Here is a 22,860-nt window from a genome sequence, read left to right as displayed (position 1 = left end):
ATTTAAAAGTTTGTTACAAGAATAAGATTTTCATTATATATATGATTGTGTTTTTGTTATGTAAAGTTTACGTGTAAGCCTAATGTAAGCAAGCATGCATGTCTATATGCATACATATGCAGTGTGTTAAGCAAACTATGCCTTACCACAGACAACCAACCCCCTTTCTGATACAGTAATTTTACTGATATTCATTTAAGGCAGTAAAAGCATTTGACTTAATACAGTAATGTAGTATTAACTAAGCATTCCTCTCACTCAATTTTTTTTTTTCTATCTCTCTGGATTACTGTTAAAGAAAAATATTTTTGACCAAGAAATGCCAAAACCTTTACAAAAAGAAAAAAAAAAAATTGAAAGAGAGCAAACTCACCAGTCAGTACTTTACTGTGATAACTAGTGTGTTTGTGTCTGCTGTTTAATGCATCAGTGTGTTCATTTATGGATTTAAACACTCTTCACACTAAAGTAATGTCAGAGTTAGGTAAGCAAAGTATAGAATTTGGTTTGAGACATTAGGAATTATTCAATAATGAAGATGAAAATGATTTATTTTTTATTGATAATGAATGATGAAATGACAGTTCAAGATACATGTATGATGTGTTCGAAGGATTTCACTCAAGCATAGAGCAAATTCGAGGGTGCTGGTAATGAGGGATTTTACTGTAATAATATTGTTAGTAGTTAATAATGATAATGATATGAGTAAATATCGGTAAAATTACAGTACTATGGACAATGGCTTTATACAAATATTGGTAATCTATGGCATATGGGTAAACTAGCTAAACAGATATTTCAACTTTGCACAGAAGACTGTGGTGTATATTTTGAGCCATTTTTGGGGGAAAAAAATCTTATATGCCATCAAATATTGGTCATAAAAATTCCATTAAGAATCCCTTCTGGGGGAAACTCATAAACAGCTATAAGCTGAAAAGCAGAAAGTATTTATAACTTCATTGCACTGTACACTGAAACCCTCAGCTTCTAGGAAGTTTATACTGAGAGCGAAAGCACACCCTATTTAAAACCTGAAAGTACATGACTCACAATACTTTCTAGAGGTAAAAATAAAAGATATCCACATTTCACTATATACAAAAACACTAAGGAGAAGTCTGTAATGCAACCTGTATACTGTAATATTGACCAATATGCAAACACCATCACCTACCAAAAATATTTTAGGAGAAATAGTAACTGCAGTTTAATTTTAGCATGAACCACTAGGGAGAACTAAAACTAGCACATTAAAAATATAAGTGCAGGTTCACTAAAGTAACCAACATACAGAAAATACTTGAGTCAATAAAACAATATCAGAAAAAACTAAAATTTCCCTGAAAACAATGAAACTACTCACAGCTGCTTATTCTACATTTTAGGCACATCACAAAATTATACTAAACAAAATCGTCTAAAGTGAACTACAACAGCTGACTGAATATACTGGAGGATTGACTAGAGGCATCCATGCTAAAGAAACTACGATCATGTTTTGTTCGTTTTGAGGCTGGTAAGCTCTGAGACCTATTCACTGTTTTGGCTTTGCCCTCCTTTTCCTTTATTTCTTCAGCTGACAAGTGTTGGAAGACAAAGTTTCCTGACTGCTTAGCTGTACCAACACCGTTGACTTTCCCTTTTGTGATTTCTGCAATACGAGCGAGAGTATTCTTATCTCTGGATAAGAATGATCCCCGCTGCAGAAAAGTAAAATGTCAAATTAGTTACTATTATACAGAACATGAACAAAAATGTAGTTTGCAATTACACTGGCAAATTGGACAATCCTATAAAATCCAAGCAAAATATTATAAGGCTACTTAATACAGAAATACACAAAATTGAAGATTTTTAATACAAACTTTACACATTGAAAAGAAACCGAGATTCTCACAAGCAGTCCAGATACTGTCCTCCACCTTGCCATGTCTTTCATTCTCAAACTAAAAGTAGATCAAACTGTGAGCTGATTAAATTAGGGAAGACTGGATTCCAAGTAAGGCAGTCCCCAGGTTACGGCTGATGTTTTGGATTACGGCGCCGCAAGCGCTGTAACTAGGACTGAGCGGCATAGCTGTAGGTGCTATAACAAGGTGAGAAAACTGGTTTATTACCAGGACAAAGCTTAAAAACCTGTTTCTTTCCCCAGGCTTACATAAGACTCTCTCTCTCTCTCTCTCTCTCTCATAAATTTTTATTAGGATGTTCTGGGTTACAGCGTCCCCAGGAGACTCATCCACTCGACTGCTGAGCAAGTTGAGAGAGAGAGAAAAACTCTGGACAGTCTGGAGACAAGATTCAATCATTTTCCGGGGGAGAGAAAAACCCGAAAAGCTTGAGAGTCCGGAATCATCCCTAAAGAGGGAATCCTCTGTGTCAGGGTCATCTGTGATTTCTGAGGGTTGATCAAAATGCCCGACTCCTGTGTTAGGCAAAGAGGTTTCTTCAAGTCCTCCTAAAACTGCTCTTCCGAAGAGAAGCAGAGAAGGCAATTGTCCAAGTAGAGGGATACGTTGATTCCAAGAAGATGAAGCCATTTGCCAAGAGTTGTGAGGATCCGAGTGAAGACCTGTGGGGCTCTGGACAGACTGAAGCAAAACCCAAAACTGGAAAATCTTGCCCCGAAAGATGAACCGCAGAAATTTTCTGGGGTCTGGACGGTTGGGAAAGTGGAAATAAGCATTCTGCATGTCCAGAGCGACCATCCAGTTGCCTTGTTGGAGATAGAACGTGACTGAGCGGTTCGTCTCCATGTGAGACTTCGTTTTCACAATGAAAAAGTTCTGGGCACTGACATCTGGAACAGGTCTCCAGGCCCCCAATGACTATGGGACTACAAAGAGCCGGTCGTAGAAACCCACCAACGTTTGGTCCATTACTTCCTCTACTGCCCCTTTGCGAATAATGGACTTGACCTCACAAGAAAGAGGCTGAAAACTTCTCAGACCCTGCCGAGTAAGATGTCAAGGTGATTGGTGACTTGGACAAAGGAGGCTTCTCTTTAAAAAAAAATAGAGTAGCCTCTTCTCAGTACTTGGAAACCCAAGGTTCTGCCCCTCTGCGGCTCCATTCCTCCCAGAAGAGATGCAGCCTGGCTCCAACAGAGGTGCGAAGGACAAAGCTCTCACTTCTTGGCAGCGGGCTTGAAGGTCGACTTCTTGATGGACCTCGAGGGGAGGATGCAGGATGCTTCGAGGTCTAGGCTGAGATCTTGATCTCCCTTCACGAAAGGGCTGAAACTGCAAAGGCAAGAAAGACTTGGGTATGACAGAGGGAGTTTCCTTTGGGCACTTGGCGGACTGAGCTAAAAGATTCGTCATAGATTTCTTCTGCAAGGCAGACAACGCTTCCTTGACTGTGTCCTGAGGGAAGATATGGGTCTTGTTTAAGTGAGAGAACAAGAGGCCTAACTTCTGTGTTGTGGTTACTACCTTTGTGGCAAAAGAGCACCACAGCTCCTGTTTCTTTAAAATCCCCATCGAGAAAAGGGAGGCAAGCTTAGCAGAACCATCCCTGACTACTTTATCAGCACAAGGTAACACACCCAACCAGTCGGAAGCGAAATCTTCTACTAGGCCTGGACAGTCTTTGATCTTTCTCGCCAAAGCTCCCATAGTCCAGTCAAAGAAGGTAAAATTCTCCAAGACTTTAAAAAGGTTCCTGACAAGGTGGTCAAGATCGGGCAAGGAAAACATGATCTTGGCTGAGGAGAATGCAGCACGAAGCGTTGCGTCAACCAAACCAGTGAAGTTCCCTTGGGAGGAGGCAGAAACTCCCAAGGAAGGTGCCTCTCCAGTGGCATAAAAGCAGTACAGGCAGTCCCCGGTTAATAGCGACCTGGTTTTACAGGGCTTGTCTAGTGAGGAAAATTGGCAATTTTCGGAGCCAAAAATCGCTGATTTTTGCTTTTCAGTACCAATAATTGGGTATTGGCGCCAATACATACCTAACAGAGGTGCCGATAACTGAAAATCAGCGCTTTTCAGCGCCTATATGCCCCGAAAAATGCCGAAAAGGGCCGAAAACCACCGATTTTCAGTTATCATCACACTCTCAGAACGGAACCCCCGCTGATAACCGGGGACTGCCTGTACTTCTTCAAAAGCTTAGAAGGAGGGAAGGCAAAGGTAGCTTTACCTTGCTCCCTCTTTGTGGCTAACCACTCATCTACCTCTCAACGGACTTTCTTCAAGGAAGAGAAAAGAACTAACTTGGGGGAGGCAAGCATTATCAGAAGTTTGTTTCCTCGTAAGGAAGGTAGAAGCAGGCGAATCTGGAGAAGCATACTTGAAAAAATCTGAGAAGTCGGCTAAGAACTTCAGCAAACTGGAATAAGCTGAAGAAGGGGCGGTGTCTTGCTCAGCTTCTTCCTCATCAGACAAAACAGGCGACAAAGAAGTGTCCTTGCTCTTGGAAGCTGAAGATTTCTTCCTCAAGAACCCTGTAAGATCCTCAAGCTGATGTCGAAGTGGGGCTAACGAGGAGTCTGACATGGCAGACAGTGGCGCTGAAACGGACGTAAAGCGCCTAGATAGAGACGGGCACTCTTGAGTGAGAGATCATTGAGAAAAAGGTGACGGGCGCTTATGAAGAAGGTCTGAGTGCTTTGGCACCAAAACTGGGTGCTCGAGAACCCCAAGAGACTTAAGACTGTCCCAAGAAAACTGGTGGGGACACACTGAAGAGACGGGTGGAGGCAGAACAGTGAAGCTGCAAGAGGGCTGAGGGCTAACACTTGTCTCCTCACACCTCTTGACTGGAGGAGAAGAACTGTCCACTACAGTGGGGTGCTTCTTCAGAGGCTGAGAGGTGACAAGTCTGTGCCGCTGAGGCTTCCTGTCGTAAGTAGAGCCATCCGAGTCTGCAACAGACAATCCTCACTAACCAAGAAGCCTTTCCAGTGGTGCTCTGTTGTAGCCTGGGAACGGGCAACAGGCTCGATGGAGGGGGCAACTACCCGTGGGCAAACCCCATCAGCCTTCCTTGGATCTCCGGTATGTCTTCTCCACGGCACAGGGCAGTGGGACAGGGACCTTCGTCTAAGAGCGCCGGTGGGACAGGCAACCACCTCCTCAAACATGCACAACACTGTCACTCTGCACTGCACTTGCACTAACACTGAGAACACTGAAAGCTTTCTCTACAAAAGCTTTAAAAGAAACACCCACTCCATAACCGTGTCAGCTAAAATCTCAAATTTCTGGTCACCCCTAAATTTGAGGCTGGCAATGGCATAAAGTTGGAAGCACAGGAACCTGGTAAAGGAGTATGAGGTAAAGAAGTAGGAGGGCTGAGGATGGGAGACATAGGGATTTGAGAAGAAACAGCGCTATCTTCTACCACAAATGGAGAAGGAATAGGTTCTAAACTAGCCCTATTTTCAGCTCTAAGGGCTGCCTTCCTCTTTCTATCCCTATCTAATTTATCTAAGTGAGATTTCAACACTCCACTTTTGATCATCCCAATCTTGACAATCGGAACAAGAAAGGTCTTTATTACACTCATGTCCCCTACATTCAACACATTTGGTGTGAGAGTCATAAGAAATTTTGACTAACCTAGTTTTACAACCGCCGGTGGAATACCGAATACCTGAAGAACTAGAGTCTGACATCCTGACTAATTAATATAAAGTTTACCACAGCTAACAATATAACTAACAATAAAAGCCTTTGGTGCAATAAAAAAAAAAATCTGAATACTTCACCAAGAGACTGGAACAAATATCCAAAAAATGATGAAAGAGACTGCACATAACCACTGACGTTATGTCAGGAACCGGCAGAAAACGAATTGAAGCTCTTTGTTGAGTTGTGCCTATCAGGCCCGAACGTGGGCAGGACCTTGTCACCTACACAAGCTACAGTAGCGCCACCGCAAAATTTGAATTTTTTGACTACCATGGTAGGAAGCTTGTAGCTATGTAATTACTTGGTAAGTTACTTGGAAGAATGGAATGATGATACTGAATCAGTGGCATTAGTAGGGGAGCACAATGGATTTTCAAAGGCTGATATGGAGGATAGAAGGGAGATTTATAAGAATCATTTAGATGAAGCAGACTATACAGAATATACAAAGGCGTTAGGTGAGGTGTTAGATGAATATGCAGATGTTATTGCCCTGAAAGGGGATAAATTGGGGGTAACAGATGTGTTAGAGCATCAGGTGCAGCTGGAGGAAGGCACTAAACCCATTTTTGTCCTGTCGTATAGGATATCTTTTAGGATTAAAGAACAGGCAGTGCAAGAGGTTAACAAGTGGGAAAAGGAAGGTATAATTAGGCCTAGCTTGTCACCATTTAATTTCCCGTTGTTGGCAGTACCCAAGAAGGATGGTTAAACCGTGTGAGTGGATTTTAAGAAGTTAAAAGAGAAGACCATTCCTGATAGGTATCCAGTGGCGTGTCTGCCAGATTTATTTGTGGAGATTGGAGGTAAGAATATTTATTTTTCAACTGATCTAATGCAGGGGTTTTTGCAAGTACCACTGAGTGAGGGGAGTAGGAAACTGACTGCATTCTCAGTCCCTAAGGGACATTATGAATTCACATGAATGCCTTTTGGTTTGTCAGGTAGTCTACGTGGACGATATCTTGATATCTTGATGCTACAGATTCTATAAAGGAACTGATTCTATAGTGGAACACAGAAAAGTGCTTAGGGAAGTCCCTAGGAGGCTCAGAATGGCAGGTCTGATAGCTAAACTAGCCAAGTATGATTTCTTGAAGAAACAGATTGTATATCTAGGACGTCATTTCGAAAGAAGGTGTTCGAGTGAATGATGAAAAAGTCAGGGCTATCGCGGATTTTCCAACACCTAAGACTAAGAAACAGATCGGATCGTTCATGGAGATTGTGGGATTTTTTCGTAGGTTTGTGAAGGGGATTTCCACACTGTCAGAACCTTTGTGAGATGTATTGAGAGATGATGTACAGTTTTCATGGGGAGAGCCTCAGCAAGCAGCCTTTCAGAAAGTCAAAGAAGCTTTAATGAGTAATCCAGTTTTGCAGTTTCCTGAGCTTTCTTTACCTTTCATATTAGTGACTGATGCCAGTCAAGAGGGGGTAGGTGCTTGCTTAATGCAGAAATTTGAGGGTAAATTGCAGAAAGTTTAAAACACAGGGGGGTACTGAAAGATTAATGGCTACAGTGGACAAGGAGGCATAAGCTGTGGTGTCTAGTTTGGTTCATTTTAAGATGATGTTGATGGGGAATAAAGTGTAAGTCCTTATGGATCATAAGCAATTGTTGGATCTTTTTAAAAAGCCAAATCTTTCTCCGAAGAGGGCTAGGTGGTTTTTGGCAATTAGGGATTCTGATGCTAAGCTGAAGTATATTGAAAGCAAACATAATGTGGTAGCAAATGCCCTTAGTAGGAATTTTGTGGACATAGAGGGTGACCATGTGTGTACTGTAACTGGTGAGTGTGTACATTGGGATATTAGTTTATCAGAGAAGAAACACGACGAAGATCATGTTTTATCAGATGCAATGTCGTTTCTTAAAGGGGAATTAGTGAGAAAGGGTTATAAGATACCTTATGCAGGTCTGGAGTTAGAGGGTAATTTGTTAGTGAGGAAAATTAAATGCAAGTTGAGGAGCAGTGAGGATAAAGGTGATACAATACAGATTGTGGTACCAAAGGAGTTTATTCCAGTAGTTTTGGATATTATACATTGTAAGTTTGGTAGTCCACATTTAGGGATTGAGAAGACATACCAGAAAGTACATAATCAATTTTTCTGGAGAAATGTTTTTTTCAATGGAGAATTTTGTCAAGGGGTTTTCTGCGTGTAATTCTTGTAAACCAGCGTGGGTTACATCGCGTAAATTGACTTCTTTCCTATCTCTACCAGGCCATTTCAGAGGGTTCAAATGGACCCTTTAACCAACTTTTGCAAATCAGGTTATGGCTACAGGCATTTGTTGGTGATTATAGATGAATTAACTTGGTTTGTAGAAATTTTTCCATTAAAGAATAAGACAGCAGATGAGGTCGCAGTGACATTTTAAAATGGGTATCTTTGTAGATATCGGGTTCCTGAGGTTCTTCTTACTGATAATGGGAGAGAATTTGTGAATAGGACGCTCGAGTGTCTTGTCGAAGTTATAGGGATACAGAAAGTAAATATTCTTACTTATAAACCTGAAGCTAATGGGTTGTGTGAGTGGGCTAATAGAAAGGTGCTTGAAGCCCTTTGAGTTACAGTGGGTGGTAATGATACCAATTGGGAATGATTCATTGACACGGTGAGACATAGCATAAATACAATGGTTAGTGAGGCCATTGGTATGTCTCCCGTTGAAACATTGTTTGGTTATCCAGTTCGGGGTGCATTTGATTTGTTGTCCATACCTTCTTGTTGTGACGATACAATTAGATCGTTGATAACTACATCTAGGGAGAAACATGCATGTCTTAGTAGTAATCTTGAGTCGAAGACACAAGAAATGGTTGTGAGAAGTAATGTGAAATCAGTTGGCACAAGAATTGCAGAGGGGGATAAGGTACTTTTGATAATTAATGTCAGAAATTAATCAAAGTATAAATTATCTCCCAAATTTGAAGGCCTGTTTTGGATTATAGACGTGAAAAGGGGAAACAGGTTTGTTGTTCTGGATGAAGATACAGGGATGACTAAGTTAATGCATATATCTAAGATCAAAAGAACAACTTAATGGGTAGAGGCCTGTTTTTTTTTTTTTCAGGGGCCATTTATTATAGTTTGTTTTTTTTCTCGTTTTTATTTTGTTGGGGTTAAATAGTTGTTTTTTCTTGCTTTTCTATGTTTGCAGATGTGGGGATTTAGCATGATGTGTCATTTTTTTTTTTTAATACGGAAGTTGTATATCATGCAGATTATTTGCATTATTTTGGGTCGGTATAATTTGTATTTTTGGAAGTTTAAAGTTATGTAGTACTTTAGCACCGTAGATCTGCGTGGCCGTTTTGATGATTTGAGGAAAACGTTCAACGCGTTTCAGGTTACTGTTCAGGAGGTTCGGTCTGACCTAAGTTTGGCAATTACTTTCTTTACAATACATACTATAATTTTAAATAATGAGAGGGAGACCCATTTTTTCTTTATTAAATGAGATTGAATCTCAGGTACAAACGGTGATGGTGGTTTTACAGGGGCTTTTTTTTTTTTTTTGTGGTGATATTTTGCCTTTGCGGTGTTGGAATTAGTTTTAATGAAAGGGGCTTTTAAATGGGAGTCCAATTTAGTTTCCACATTAGTAATGATTTATACAGGCACTTTGGATTGATGAAATATTTGTCTGACAGAGGATTAATTATAGGGATTCCGACGAGTGACAAGGAATCATTTCGTACTTATATTACACGACCTTTTCCTAGTACATGTAATGATAGTGACATTGGATGGACTAGACACTAGGTATATAATAGGGGTAAGTTTTTAGTCGGTAGCTACTGATTATAGGGACAGGTGCACATTAGCCCATTATAGATATGTTTGGGATTACAGAGCGTTTGTTATCAGGAATAAAGTTTCAGGGGTTATGAAATTTCAATTGACCCAAGACGTGACTCTGAGGAACTGTTCCTATAGACCATTCTCTAAACCCTACATTGGGGTCCCATTAGAAGCGTCTTTAGCAGGATGCAGACTGACAAGGCTGTGCTGTGACACATCGCCTTTGTGTTTTCTAGAGGAGTTCACAACTTGGAGCATGCACGGTAGTGGCCATGCAAGTCCTCAACATACACAAGAAGACCTACAACTCATCAGCGAGGATCTTTATGCAGCACGTGCATAATCAGCATGGGGCTGTAGAATTACAGGCTATAATGGAGATTGCAAAGATGCCAGCGTTACAACAATTGGAATACATAGACTAAGCTGAACTATTACTGGAGAACAAATCAGGCAAACCTTGGAACCTGGCCAGAATCTTGTTTGGAGAAGGATTAGCACAACACTGTACTCAAGTCCTGAGCTTGAAATTGCTTATATGTGCATCACAAGAGCTTCCCAGCTGTTGCATCATCCACTAAGTTATGTTGAAATATCTTGTGTCCAAAGTGGGACGAAGTTGGAGCTGATATTAGCTCCTGTAAGACTTTTTATTTCATTTATTCTTTTGTTGAACTAGATGGTTGAGTAATGTGGTTTATTTAATTCATGTGTTCAAAATAAATCAATCTATTCAGTAACCTAGTTTCAACTGGTGACCGATCTAATTAGGCTAATTATCTGTCTTTTTTTGGTAACTTTTAGCCTTAACTGATAGGATTACGTGGGTCTTAGGCAAAGCAAGGCTATATAAATCACAGTAATTAATAACTAAACTCATCAGCTGAATGACCCACATAACTAATATTCATATATACTATATATATATATATATATATATATATATATATATATATATATATATATATATATATATATATATATATATATATATATATATATATATATATATATATATATATATTTGTCAGTATGGTGCTATTAGTTTAATTTAGATAACTTTAATTTTTATATTTTAAATTTGTTTAAAGGCTGTATTCAGGTATTCAGAATTAGCCTGTTTTTCCTCCTCACCAGTGGTTTGCTTGTTGAAGCATATTATTTAACAATTGTTTTTCTTTACATGGTCCGTGGGTGTGTGTATGGCCCCCTCCCACTCTCCCCGTGCAGCAGAGGGGTTGGTGGAAGCTCCTGTTGGAGAGTAAGTCAGTCTGTTCCTGGATCTTCAACAGGAGTGCTGAACTTGCCTACTTTTACTATTTATCTGCTTGTTGGTTGTGGCAGCTTGATTATTTTTGGATCCACCTCGCCCTGCAGTTGCAAGGATTTAGCTGCTCTTTATTATTCAGCACCACTGATCCAGTATCACTGTCAGTGGGACCTCTCTTGTCCACGGTAAAATATTTATTGATTATTAATGTGTGATCACGGCCTCTAGTCCACTGCTGACATATTACGTGGACCCATTATTTGTTTACTATCCAAATCTACCCGAGTGGATCCTGTGATACCCCACCACCGGGAGATTCTCCTCTGACATTTGGGAGAAATTAATTACCACGGAGGAGTTATTAGTGTATTAAATTTAGAGTGTATCATGGTAGGGTATTCTGTCTTTTGATTTTTCTCCTCCTTTCTGGACCCCCTCCCCTTTTTGGTATGTGTGTGTTGTGGTCTATCTTCAATTGTGTAAGTGTGATTTATAATTAAGGGTGTTTGTTTTCATTCAATTTTTATATCCTTGAGGTTCAGGTGTTACTTCTGTCTGCAACTTATGTATTAAATTTAATAATTTTTAGCAGTGTTTATTTTGCCCCCTGAATTGGTCTTGCACACGCTTTAATTAGTGGTATGATTCCACCCATTGTGGACTTTGTGTCGTGTCTGTGAATACATTAATTAGGAATTGAAGGTATTTATAGTGTAGTGGAGAAGTGTCCATTACAATATATATATATATATATATATATATATATATATATATATATATATATATATATATATATATATATATATATATATATATATATATATATATATATATATATATATATATACAGTCAAACTTACAACGTTCGGAGGTTACAACACTTTTCAAATATATTCATCAGAAATTATTTCCCGGTTTACGACGCATGTTCCTGGGTTACGACACATCCTACGCCGATCCGACGGAAGAAATATGGCTCTAAAACGGCAGAATAATAAAAATTTACAGTATTTTTTTATGAAAAACTCAATAAAAATGCAGTTTACATCACTTTCAATACACCCAAAGCATTAAAAGTAAGGTTTTCTTAGGATTTTTGACGATTTTCGACAATTTTTTTTTGTTTATGATGCGGTGTAAAACGGAACCCGTCGTAAACCGGGACTGCCTGTGTGTGTGTGTGTGTGTGTGTATGTGTATGTATGTATGTATGTATGTATGTATGTATGTATGTATATATATATATATATATATATATATATATATATATATATATATATATATATATATATATATATATATATATATATATATATATATATATATATATATATACATATATATATACACACATATATATATATATATATATATATATATATATATATATATATATATATATACATATATATATATATATACATAATATATACATATACATACATATATATATATATATATATATATATATATATATATATATATATATATATATATACAGGCAGTCCCTGGTTAACAGCGGGCTTGGTTAATGGTGATCTGGTTTTACAGCGCCTGTCTAGCGCCGATAATTGGGTATTGGCGCCAATACATATCAGAGGCGTCGGTAACCGAAAACCAGCACTTTTTGGCACCAAAAAGCCCAAAATTCGCCGAAAAAGCGGCGATTTTCAGTTATCATCACACCCTCAGAACGGAATCCCGCCAATAACCGAGGACTGCCTGTATATATATATAGTATATATTAGCTACAATGAAGTAGTAAGGGAGGTGTGGTATTTGGAAATTAGACTTGGATCTCAAAGACTGAAAATGTCTGGATATGTATGTAAGAGAAGGGATAATGAACACTTAAGAAAGCAATATTAGTAGTGCCTCACCTTAAGATGCTTTAGGGGCCTGACCCTCTGATAAATAACAAAGGCCATGCAGTGTAGCCTGAACTTGAACATTTGTGTTATCCACCAGCTGACCCTAATTTCCAGCCTACATTAATCTGTGCTCTACATCAGCATTTGATTTTAAAGATCTCTCAGTAAAATGCACCATATCTAAACATGTGACCAAGCAAAAAACATTATGCTAATAAAGCTGATATGCAGAATTCCAAATTGAGGGTTTTCTTTATACGGAAGTAGCAAGATAAAAGCGTACAGGAAGGCCCAAGAAATCATAGAACAAGGGCATTAAAACAGTTAGTGCAAAAGACAAGAAGGGAAGGCGGCATGAGAGAGAGAGAGAGAGAGAGAGAGAGAGAGAGAGAGAGAGAGAGAGAGAGAGAGAGAGAGAGAGAGAGAGAGAGAGAGAGAGAGAGAGCAAATGATTCACATCTTTTCTGATGAAAAATAAAACTGTGGTCAAACATAAATGATGACAAATTAGTTACAAGGCTATAACCACAAAAGATGCAGCTGAGGCCATGTATACAGCAAATTTATTAGGAAGTATATTGAGAAAAGAGTAAAAAGAACAAAAGGGGCTCTACTAAATACAATAGCTTGTACTTTGTGTGAACACACCAAAATTTCTTAAAAAACAAGAAAAGTCAATATAAACACCTTATTATACATACCTTGGCCATTATGGAATACGGGTTAGCTTGAAATCTATTTCTTGCTGGTGCCCCTGGGGTTGGAACAGGGTTACTTTCCTTTAGAGGTTCCTGTTTGACCTCGGTTGTAAGAGAAGCAGATCGCAGTAAAGTCTTTTTACCAATTTCAAAAACATTCACTTCTGTTTGTTCAGCCTATAAAATAAATACAAAATAAATATAAAATATCTATTAACACATGCAGAAGATGAAAAAATGAGTTTAAAGAAAGATAAAACTAGACCACTTAGGTAAATTCAACTTTCACAAGGCCAATTCTTATAAAATGAAATTTAGTCAATTTTATCTATACATTACAGTTTCATACAGACTTTTATGACTGGAGAACTCTACAATCTAGAAAATTCAAAAAATGTCTATAAATTTTTTAAACAATTTTTGTTCATACAAACCACTGCTTATGATTAGTCCTAAAGTGTCCAAAAATAGTCCTGACACCTCAGTTATAAGAAATGGCAGTCAGCAGAACTGAGCACGAGGGGGTGGATCTCCCTGATCTCCAGCAGTAATCAAGCCCATTCTGTCAATGCTGATCTATGAGCTGTGACAAGTAAGTGGGATTGGGTGGCAGAATTTTGCATTATAACATGTGTTTGAAAAATTCTTTAGGAGCTATATTTGTTTCACAATAGCGCCATTTGTTATAATTAGCCCAAATCTCAATTTATGTGGGAAGCATAAAGCTGTTGGAGATCAAAGAAGAGGTTAAATGAGACCTCAGGGCATACCAAGGCTCCTTGAAAGTGAAGTTTAGCAGTAGAACCCATGACTCACATAAATACAGGTAACCCTACAAAGCCAATACTCACACCTTAAACTCCAGACTCATCAGAGAAAATAGTGATGGCAAATAAACACGTCCTTCTTCAAAGCCCCCTCTTAAGAGGGGTATAGTTTTTTTTTAAGCTCCTTTAGTGGAGGGGGAGGGTGAGACCATCTCTACCCTGGCCCACTGAAAATTATACTGCGTCCCCAAGGGGAGGACTTCAACTGCATGTGATATTGAAGATGACGACCCTGACTGTGCAAGTCCTATTGGGGTCCATCTCTTCCTTTGCCTTTAATATGCAGTCCAGGAGTTTATTTTCCTTTTCTCAGGTAGAAGCATCTTTGTCTGCTTCAAAAGGGGTGCTGCTGCCATTATTGTATTTTCTTCTGTTGTTTGGAGGATCCTTTAGTAAAGACTGGAGGCACACATGGCTCCGATTTATATCAAGCTTTCTTACACTCACGAAGACGAAACCCAAGAGTATTGTTTCCCAGATTCCCCTTTACCAAGCACAGCATATATTGTGCAACTTTGTTATCAGGCTCGCTCAGTGAGTAGTGTGGCAACAGATTCTTCAAAAAGGTCCCAAAGAAGGGGGAAAGAGTGTAATAAGGAGGTTACTTTAGGCAGCAAAATGTTGAAGCCTACCAATGCTGCCTTTCAAGCCTTAATGTGACACCCCAGAGTCATAATGTGTTCCCCATTGGGTCTGCAAAAGTGTTTTGGCTACTGCAGCACAACCGAAAATCGCAGCTATCCGAAAATCGGCGATAATAGCACTGATCCCTGGTTAGCGGCGCCGATAACCGGTGATCAGCGCCGCCGATAAGAGGCGATCAGCGCCAATAACCGGTTATCAGCGACGAAAATCTGGTTATCGTCATTACTAGACAAGCGCCATAAAACCAGATCGCCAGTAACCAAGGCTGCCGATAACCGGGGACTGCCTGTAGTAGCAGAAGTTATAATACTGAGGAGGTGGAGTAGCATAAAATTCAGTCATGGATGTCCTAAAATTTTCTCGTGGGGTCCCAAATTGCTGGGTAGCCATGCTCACTCCTTTGTAGAATTATCAGATACTGGGATAGCAGAGACAAATGCTTATTTCTTCCACTGACTCTCATTTCCCAGTCACCAAAAAATTCTGAAATTCTGTCTTCATATAATTGTTTTAAATGTGAAGGGACAGAAGGCTAGTGCCTCCTGGATAGAGTACTGGTTCTTTGAAATTGTTGTGGTGCCATATTTTCCATTAAACTGGAGAAAGGTTGCTCCAGTGGCTTTCACTGCTATATTAACAGGCAGAATAACCGTCTCCTTCAACGGTTTCTGAATTCCTAATGAAAGCAGGCCAAAATGCCATTCAGTAATGGGAAAGGCTGCTCTGTTCAGAAATTTTATATGCTCAGCCTCAAACATAGTTTTTCTTTCATTAATTTTCCAACTAGTGAAAGGAAGTATATTGAGGCATCTCACCAAGGGTTGTCAGTATCATTATCAGGGGCATATATTGGTGCCAATACAGTAAAACCCCCACATTCGTGGTCTCACCTATTCGTGGATTTCTCTATGGAACATATACACACATTATTTACTGAAAATTCACCCATTAGCAATATTTTTCACTGAGAAATATTCACTAATTACTATATTTTCATGACCAAATCCAATACTCAGGTACCCAGGTAGTGCTCGAGTTATGATAATTCGATTTTGCGATGGGATAAGCAATTAATATGGATACAACAATATTTATAAAATATTTTAAAATTTTGCATGGGCGCAGGTAGCAACGTACAATCAGGCAGCGAGAGAGACCAAATTACAATAGACCATCTTCTTTTCTTCCAGCTGTTTATCCAATCTTCTAGTTAAAAAAATAAGAGAATAATAAAAGTATTGTTGGTAACATTATACTCTTACGTAAATGCATACAGCCATAAACAACCAAACGAGAAACTGCTGTTTCACTTATAACTGAATCGGATAACGGCAGCTGTTTTGCTTGTATTTCAACCATCATACAGGACTATACAATTACTTAAATAAGCCCTTCATTGGCTGAGTCGGTAGAGCTTCAGACTGTCACTCGATGGGCTGGAGTTCAATTCCCCCGACCGGCTGATGAAGAGTTAGAGGAATTTGTTTCTGGTGATAGAAATTCATTTCTCGCTATAATGTGGTTCGGATTCCACAATAAGCTGTAGGTCCCGTTGCTAAGTAATTCTAATCCTTCGGGCCAGCCCTAGGAGAGCTGTTAATCAGCTCAGTGGTCTGGTAAAACTAAGGTATACTTAACTTTTTTTTATAGTACAAATGATGTTAAGTAGAATAGGACTGATATATTTTTACATTACACCCTTATCCGGAATGGATAAAAGACCAGCAAGGAAATATACTGCTAAATTTTGGCTGCATGTTGTAGCTGAAGCTGAGAAAACAATGTTCAAGCTGCTGATGACTATAAATTATCGTGTATCAGCAACATGGATGAAACTCGACTGTAATTAAAATTGGAGAGAAAGTATTTTAATGAAAACTACTGGGCATGAAAGAACACATATTACTGTTATTTTTACGCTGATAAAAGATAAATACGTAAAGCTTGTATTATGATGAAATCAAGTGAAAAAGCGAACGGTATCTTTTATTTTTTTTTTTTTTTTACACAAAAACATGCCCGCAAACAACCAACATCATCTAACGAAAAAAATAGCTAAATTAATTTCACAACGAGATGTATTTAAGTTATATTTTGACCTAAAAACACTTTGTATAACAAAATATAACCTTGCTCTATATAAACAAAGTATCTAGAGATTTGTTTACACTAACTAGAAGCAAGGAAGCGCTCTGAACTGAGTTAAAAATGACGAAATAAACTTACCGCATAATTGATTTCCAAACCAAAACATTGATTGAAATTTCTAACACAAAAGCAATAAAGAATATATACAATATTATTGGATACAGTGAATTAAAGCAAAACATTTTCAAAGATCCATGGAAAAGATGCATATTCGTTATGCTGATGTTTGTATAATGCGATATTATGTGAATATAGAGTACAGTATGGTGTAGGCTAGTCTACCGTATATGTATACAATATACCAGTGTAGGCTAACCCAATTCTTGTTTTGTTATTCAATTTCTCTTTGTATTGAATTATCATAAGTCACTCTGTGTGAACCTCCAGAATTAGCCAATATCAATAATTACTATACCGTGTATGTACAGAATATACTTGATAGTGTAGGCTAGGCTACCATATATGTATACATGGTACTGAATACCATAGTGTAGGCTTGGCTATATTCGGATACATTTTTCCACCAAACGATGGGTTTTTTGGAACCTAACCCATCATAAGTAGGATAATACCTGTAAAAGCATTTTTAGTTTTTTTGTCTTTGAACTGGCAAAATAGGCAGTTCTACGTGTTTTTAGAAGGGTTCTAAGTATTCATGGATTTTAGCTATTCGCGGGGTGTGTGTGTGTGTATGGTACGCATCCCCTATGAATACGGGTTTACTGTACCTTCTTATTTGAGGTTTTATAGTCTGACCTGGTCATATTATTGTTACCAGTTGGAGGTCTGGGAGTGAGCAGGCTGTCTCTTATTACCCATTCCGATTTCAACAGCGATCTAGGCAACCGATTCACCTTCTTTAAGGACTTTAGTTTTTTATTACCCCTGTTCCCATAACCTACGTTTTTTTTTTTTGGTGAGAACACCAATCTCTGCCTGAGCAGACTGTGCAGCTTCTCTATCTTCTAATTCAAAGGAGAAGAAATTTTTACACATCACAACCAATTCTGTATCCAGGACAGACCTAAATTCGTCTTGGGAATCATGGATATTGTCTCTAATATATTGTTCATGATTTCCCCCAAGAATTCTGAAAGTACAGCATGTGGAATCTCCCTATCTGGGAAACCTGTAGGAACTGATTGAGCCAAGGCAGTTGTATCATCACTGCCCAGCAGTACAGTATATTAGTCCAGGATAAATCACAACCTCCTAGAAGGTAGACATCAGATTGGGGGGGGGGGTACCTTTCAATTTCTGATTGCTGCATGGGAGAGGTAAGACTCTTAATGGAGGTCTCTCTCTCATGTAAAACAGAAGACTGTTCCCTAGATCTGGATTCTGAAGGGAAATTTTAGTGGTTACATCCACTTCATGGCAGGTATTAGTGACCTCTCTCACACTAATTTTGGAGTACAGTACTGGCCCAAACGTGACTTTGCTTGGAGACAGATGGAATCATGAACAGTTAGAGTTCTGCCAGGGTGATGTTATCTCCTCCTTCCATAATCCCACTGAACTTGTACAGACAGCTTAAAATGAACTCTTTCATCATTTAAACTTGCTGTGACATCACTACAGTCCTGGCGAAGTAATAACCATTGGAAGTAGACGTGCATGAATGTATTTGCTTGACTGGGTAGCTGTATGAACTTAAGTACAAGTAAGCTATACAACTGAGCTCCCATCCTTTCATTTTTCCTGTTATTGGATGCAGTCTCCTTCCTTTCTTTGCAAGGGGGGAGGAAGACTGAAATTTAAACAAACCAGTTGGTTCATATTGGCTGTTTTATTATCTCCAGCACTTTCATTTAGGGTTCTTAACCTGACTATGTGATTGCTTTGTAAATCCATTACTTAATGGCCCAGAAATCTAGTCAGCTTATGCAACATCCCATAACCATGCAACAAGCTAGAGTGCAGGATCATCCTTCCTTGACTCACCAGGTAAAGGAACAGGAAGATGACATTAAAATTCTGGAATTATTGGCAAAACTCCCAGTCAGTTCAGAGAGCTCCCCATCATAAAAAGTTTTTCTTATACAATGGGTAAGATCTTATGTCAAGAATGAATACCTTGTATACTGTCCTGTACATATAATAACCATTGGAAGTATATATATATATATTTGCTTGACTGGGTAGCTATATAACTATATATATATATATATATATATATTTTTCCTGTATATATGTCTCCTTCCTTTCTTTGCATGTATGTATATGTATATAAACCATTGGTTCATATTGGCTGTTTATTATCTCCATAATATTTATTCTTAATATACTATGTGATTGCTTTGTAAATCCATATATATATATAAGTATAGTATAACATCCCATATAACAAGCTATATGCAGGATCATATATATGACTATATAATATGATATTCCCATATAAAACTCCCAGTCAGTTCATATATAATTAGTTTATCTCTACAATATAAGTATATTATATCATAATATTTGTATATATATATATATATATATATATATATATATATAAATATATATATATATATATATATATATATATATATATATATATATATATATATATATATATATATATATATATATTTATATAAATATATATGTATGTATATATAATATATATATATATATATATAATATATATATATGTATATATATATATATATATAATATATATATATATATATATATATATATATATGTATATATATATATATATATGTATATATATATATATATAATATATATATATATATATATATATGTATATATATATAAATATATATATATAATATGTATATATATATATATATATATATATATATATATATATATATATATATATATGTAAATATATATATAATATATATATATATAAATATATATGTGTGTGTGTGTGTTATGTATTCTGATGTAATTTTTCTTTCAGCAGTTTCATATGTTCTGAAGTGTAATGAGGTGACTGTGTAATGTATACTTTTGTACAATGCTTTTATGTATTTTCTTTTGCGATCATCATGTATGGATTGAACTAACATTAGTAACGTTTTGTGGGAGATGTTGGGAGTTTAAGTTTCAGAGATATTTTGAGACCAAATCAGATAACTACACCCTGTTTTGCTATTTGCTCAGCTGCGCGCCTTTACCAAGGGCACGAGAGGACAGATTAGAAATCTGACAAGAGACTGACAGGGTTTTTCCCACAGTTCGCTTACAAATGGACTTCTATTTACACAAGTGTACTGCCAGAACGGGAAATGCCAATCATGTAGAAAAGAACACAGGCAATATTTTCTCTAACCCTTAGAATACTGTATGCATTCAGTATTCTGTTTGTAGAAGAAGGTGTTCTAGGTATTCTGGGAGGTATTCTAGAATGTAGGAGAGAGGGGCTCAGGTTATTCTAAGACTTGAAGTGACTAATTGGCAACTTTGAGGTAAAAACAGCATTACTGGACTAACAGAGTTACTGTAGTCTGCTAAAGGGTCTCACAGACGTAGGAATTCCCTCTCCCTCTCTCTCAACTCACATAGAAGGGTATAAATTGGTTGATCTCCTGAAATATATGTTTTGTAAAACTCTCCCACGAAATGTAATATTTTGTGTATGGTTCCAAAATATTTGTGTTCTTCAACCATTGTGAAAAAGTTGTATTTCATATATTACAAAAAGAGTAAGGTAATGTGCTTATTTGCTTGTACTGTTAATTATGTTGAAAACTGAAGTGTTGTTATTGAGGAAGTTGTAGAAAGACTTGAGTTTACCTTTTTAAAAACTGAAGGTAATCTTTTGAGAGATTGATATAATCTTTAATTATATTTTGTCTTAGTGAAATTCCATTTTTTGCATATTTCATTTTTATATGTCTATGTTTTCATATTACTCTCACAAGCTTATGTGTTTATAATTTCACAGTGTTACCCAAAGTTTTGTGTTGGTGATTACTTAGTGTTTTGTTAGTGTTAATTTGCATTAATGAGATTTCACTGCATACTTATTATTGGGATTTCAGTGAATACCTGTGTTGATTCCATTTATTAACGTTTTAATGAACAGTTGGGCTAATTGCAGATGTTAAGATTTATATCTAAAACTTGAGAGAGAGTTAATGGTTTGAATTTTATTAATTAAACTGATTTCATGATACATTAAAGTTTTGTGAATTAATTTTGGTTAAGAAATACTTAAATCTTACACAGTTGTCAAGTAATAGTAAATCTTTTTGAGATTGTGAACTCTGCTTATAACTTTTGAACTTAAAAATAAATTTGTCTGTTTAAAGTTTTAAAAGCACAGTGTTTCAATTTGACCACCAGTGATTAGAGATATTGGTGTGTGTGTGTGTGTGTTCAAGGTAACTGGTATGTCTGTCTAGTTCTCCTTTATCAAAGTGAAGTAGAACCTGGGAAACAATTATAGTATTTGATGGAATGATGCACTTTTCCCCTAGTCGACTATGTTTATAGCTTATCAGTTGTTACCTCACCCTTAACTTGATAAATTTAGATTGATTTCTCAAGTGCTAAGCAAGTTTTAAGGGATCACTGTACCATTAGAGTATTCAGTCTTAATATTTTTGTCATGAGATTTCAAGTGTCGGCTGAAATGAGGTAAATTTTTTGGTCTTATTATTTGTGGAATAACCAGGTACTTGATCACAATACATACATATACAATACATTCTGACATATACACACACACAAAAATCACACTTTTAATATGTATATTATTATATTTTATATAAATTATGATTATATTTTGGGCCATATATATATATAATTTCTGATAATATATTTGAAAAGCGTCGTAACCTATATATATATATATATATATATATATATATATATATATATATATATATATATATATATATATATATATATATATATATATATATATGAAGGATCAAATGTAAAATTTTAAAAGTAATCTGTAGTTTTCCTAACTTGAACTCAGCCACCCCTCTCATCTGACAGGTGAGCAGAGCTTTCCCTTACCTGTCAATAGCTAACTACTTTGTCTTTAAGTCTGAACAGCTTTTCCAGCTAACATTCAAAGCTAAATCCTATGTAAAGAACTTCAGTTTTGTATATTAAGAAAAATACAAATTACTATTTGTGGCAGTACTGGATATCAGGATCAAAATACAGTAGTACTCTTTTTCATGGGATTTTTGGCCCTGTCTCCAGTACTGTAATGTGCTATTGAGCAATCTCATAGTATAAAAGAAGGATTGAAACAGTACTATCTGTCATAAAATGCTTTTGGTAAGCACAGTCTCAGAACACATAAGGATGTGTGTAACCTCACATCAAGTCAGACATTATTATTTTATAAAGAGTTAAAATAAATATTACATGACTAGTATGTCAAATAAGGATAATTTACTCAGAAGGCAATTGTAATTTTTGTATTTCTTGAACATTCCCATAATGCAATTTAAGACAGTAATATAATTTCTATCACTGATCTAATACTGTATAACACTACTAAAATTAACAAAATCCCTACCTTCTCTTTCTGGTCTTTCAGAAATTTCTCACGTTCAAATCTTTCTTTTCTCCAGGCAGCATCTTCAGTGTCATCCTCCTCTTCTCCTTCATTGTCAGACAAGAATCTTTTACCACCATCATCATCATCTACATCAACATTTTTCCATCTGCAATATTGAATATCAGCAAGTTTGTAAATCAGCATTACTAAAATATTTCAATGCATTATAAGTTTGTATTGATACTATCATTATCACAATTTTTTGGTCAAGTTTATGTTTTACTGGGCTGACATTTAATAAGTTCTATCAACTTTCTCTGTAGGGGTACTACTTTGTGCCGTGGGTGGTACAACTCCAGAATACAAAAGTTAAATTGTATTGTCCCCTCAGTCTCAACTGCAGTGCTTTCTGACCCACTTTTTACATACCTGTATAATATCTTTACTGTACTTTGTTCCAA

General features: G+C 36.9%; 1 protein-coding gene across 10 annotated transcripts in view; it reads right to left on the bottom strand.

The window, feature by feature from the left end:
* Positions 1-543: 543 nt before the first annotated feature.
* The window catches only part of LOC136838612 (claspin-like), a 134,383-nt gene continuing 112,066 nt past the window's right edge, over positions 544-22,860 (bottom strand). For all 10 annotated transcript variants that reach the window (XM_067103865.1, XM_067103871.1, XM_067103863.1 and 7 more), the window contains 3 exons: positions 22,418-22,565; positions 13,295-13,468; positions 544-1,706 (listed from right to left, as the gene is read on the bottom strand). In XM_067103865.1, coding sequence (XP_066959966.1) covers positions 1,434-1,706; positions 13,295-13,468; positions 22,418-22,565 — 595 coding nt within the window. In that variant the 3' untranslated portion in view covers positions 544-1,433. The remainder of the gene's footprint in view (positions 1,707-13,294; positions 13,469-22,417; positions 22,566-22,860) is intronic.

The sequence above is a fragment of the Macrobrachium rosenbergii genome, chromosome 5 (genome assembly GCF_040412425.1).
Source record: "Macrobrachium rosenbergii isolate ZJJX-2024 chromosome 5, ASM4041242v1, whole genome shotgun sequence".
In the NCBI taxonomy this organism is placed as follows: Eukaryota; Metazoa; Arthropoda; class Malacostraca; order Decapoda; family Palaemonidae; genus Macrobrachium; species Macrobrachium rosenbergii.
Note: the sequence above shows the minus strand (reverse complement) of the source record. Positions and strands in the feature narration are given on the sequence as shown.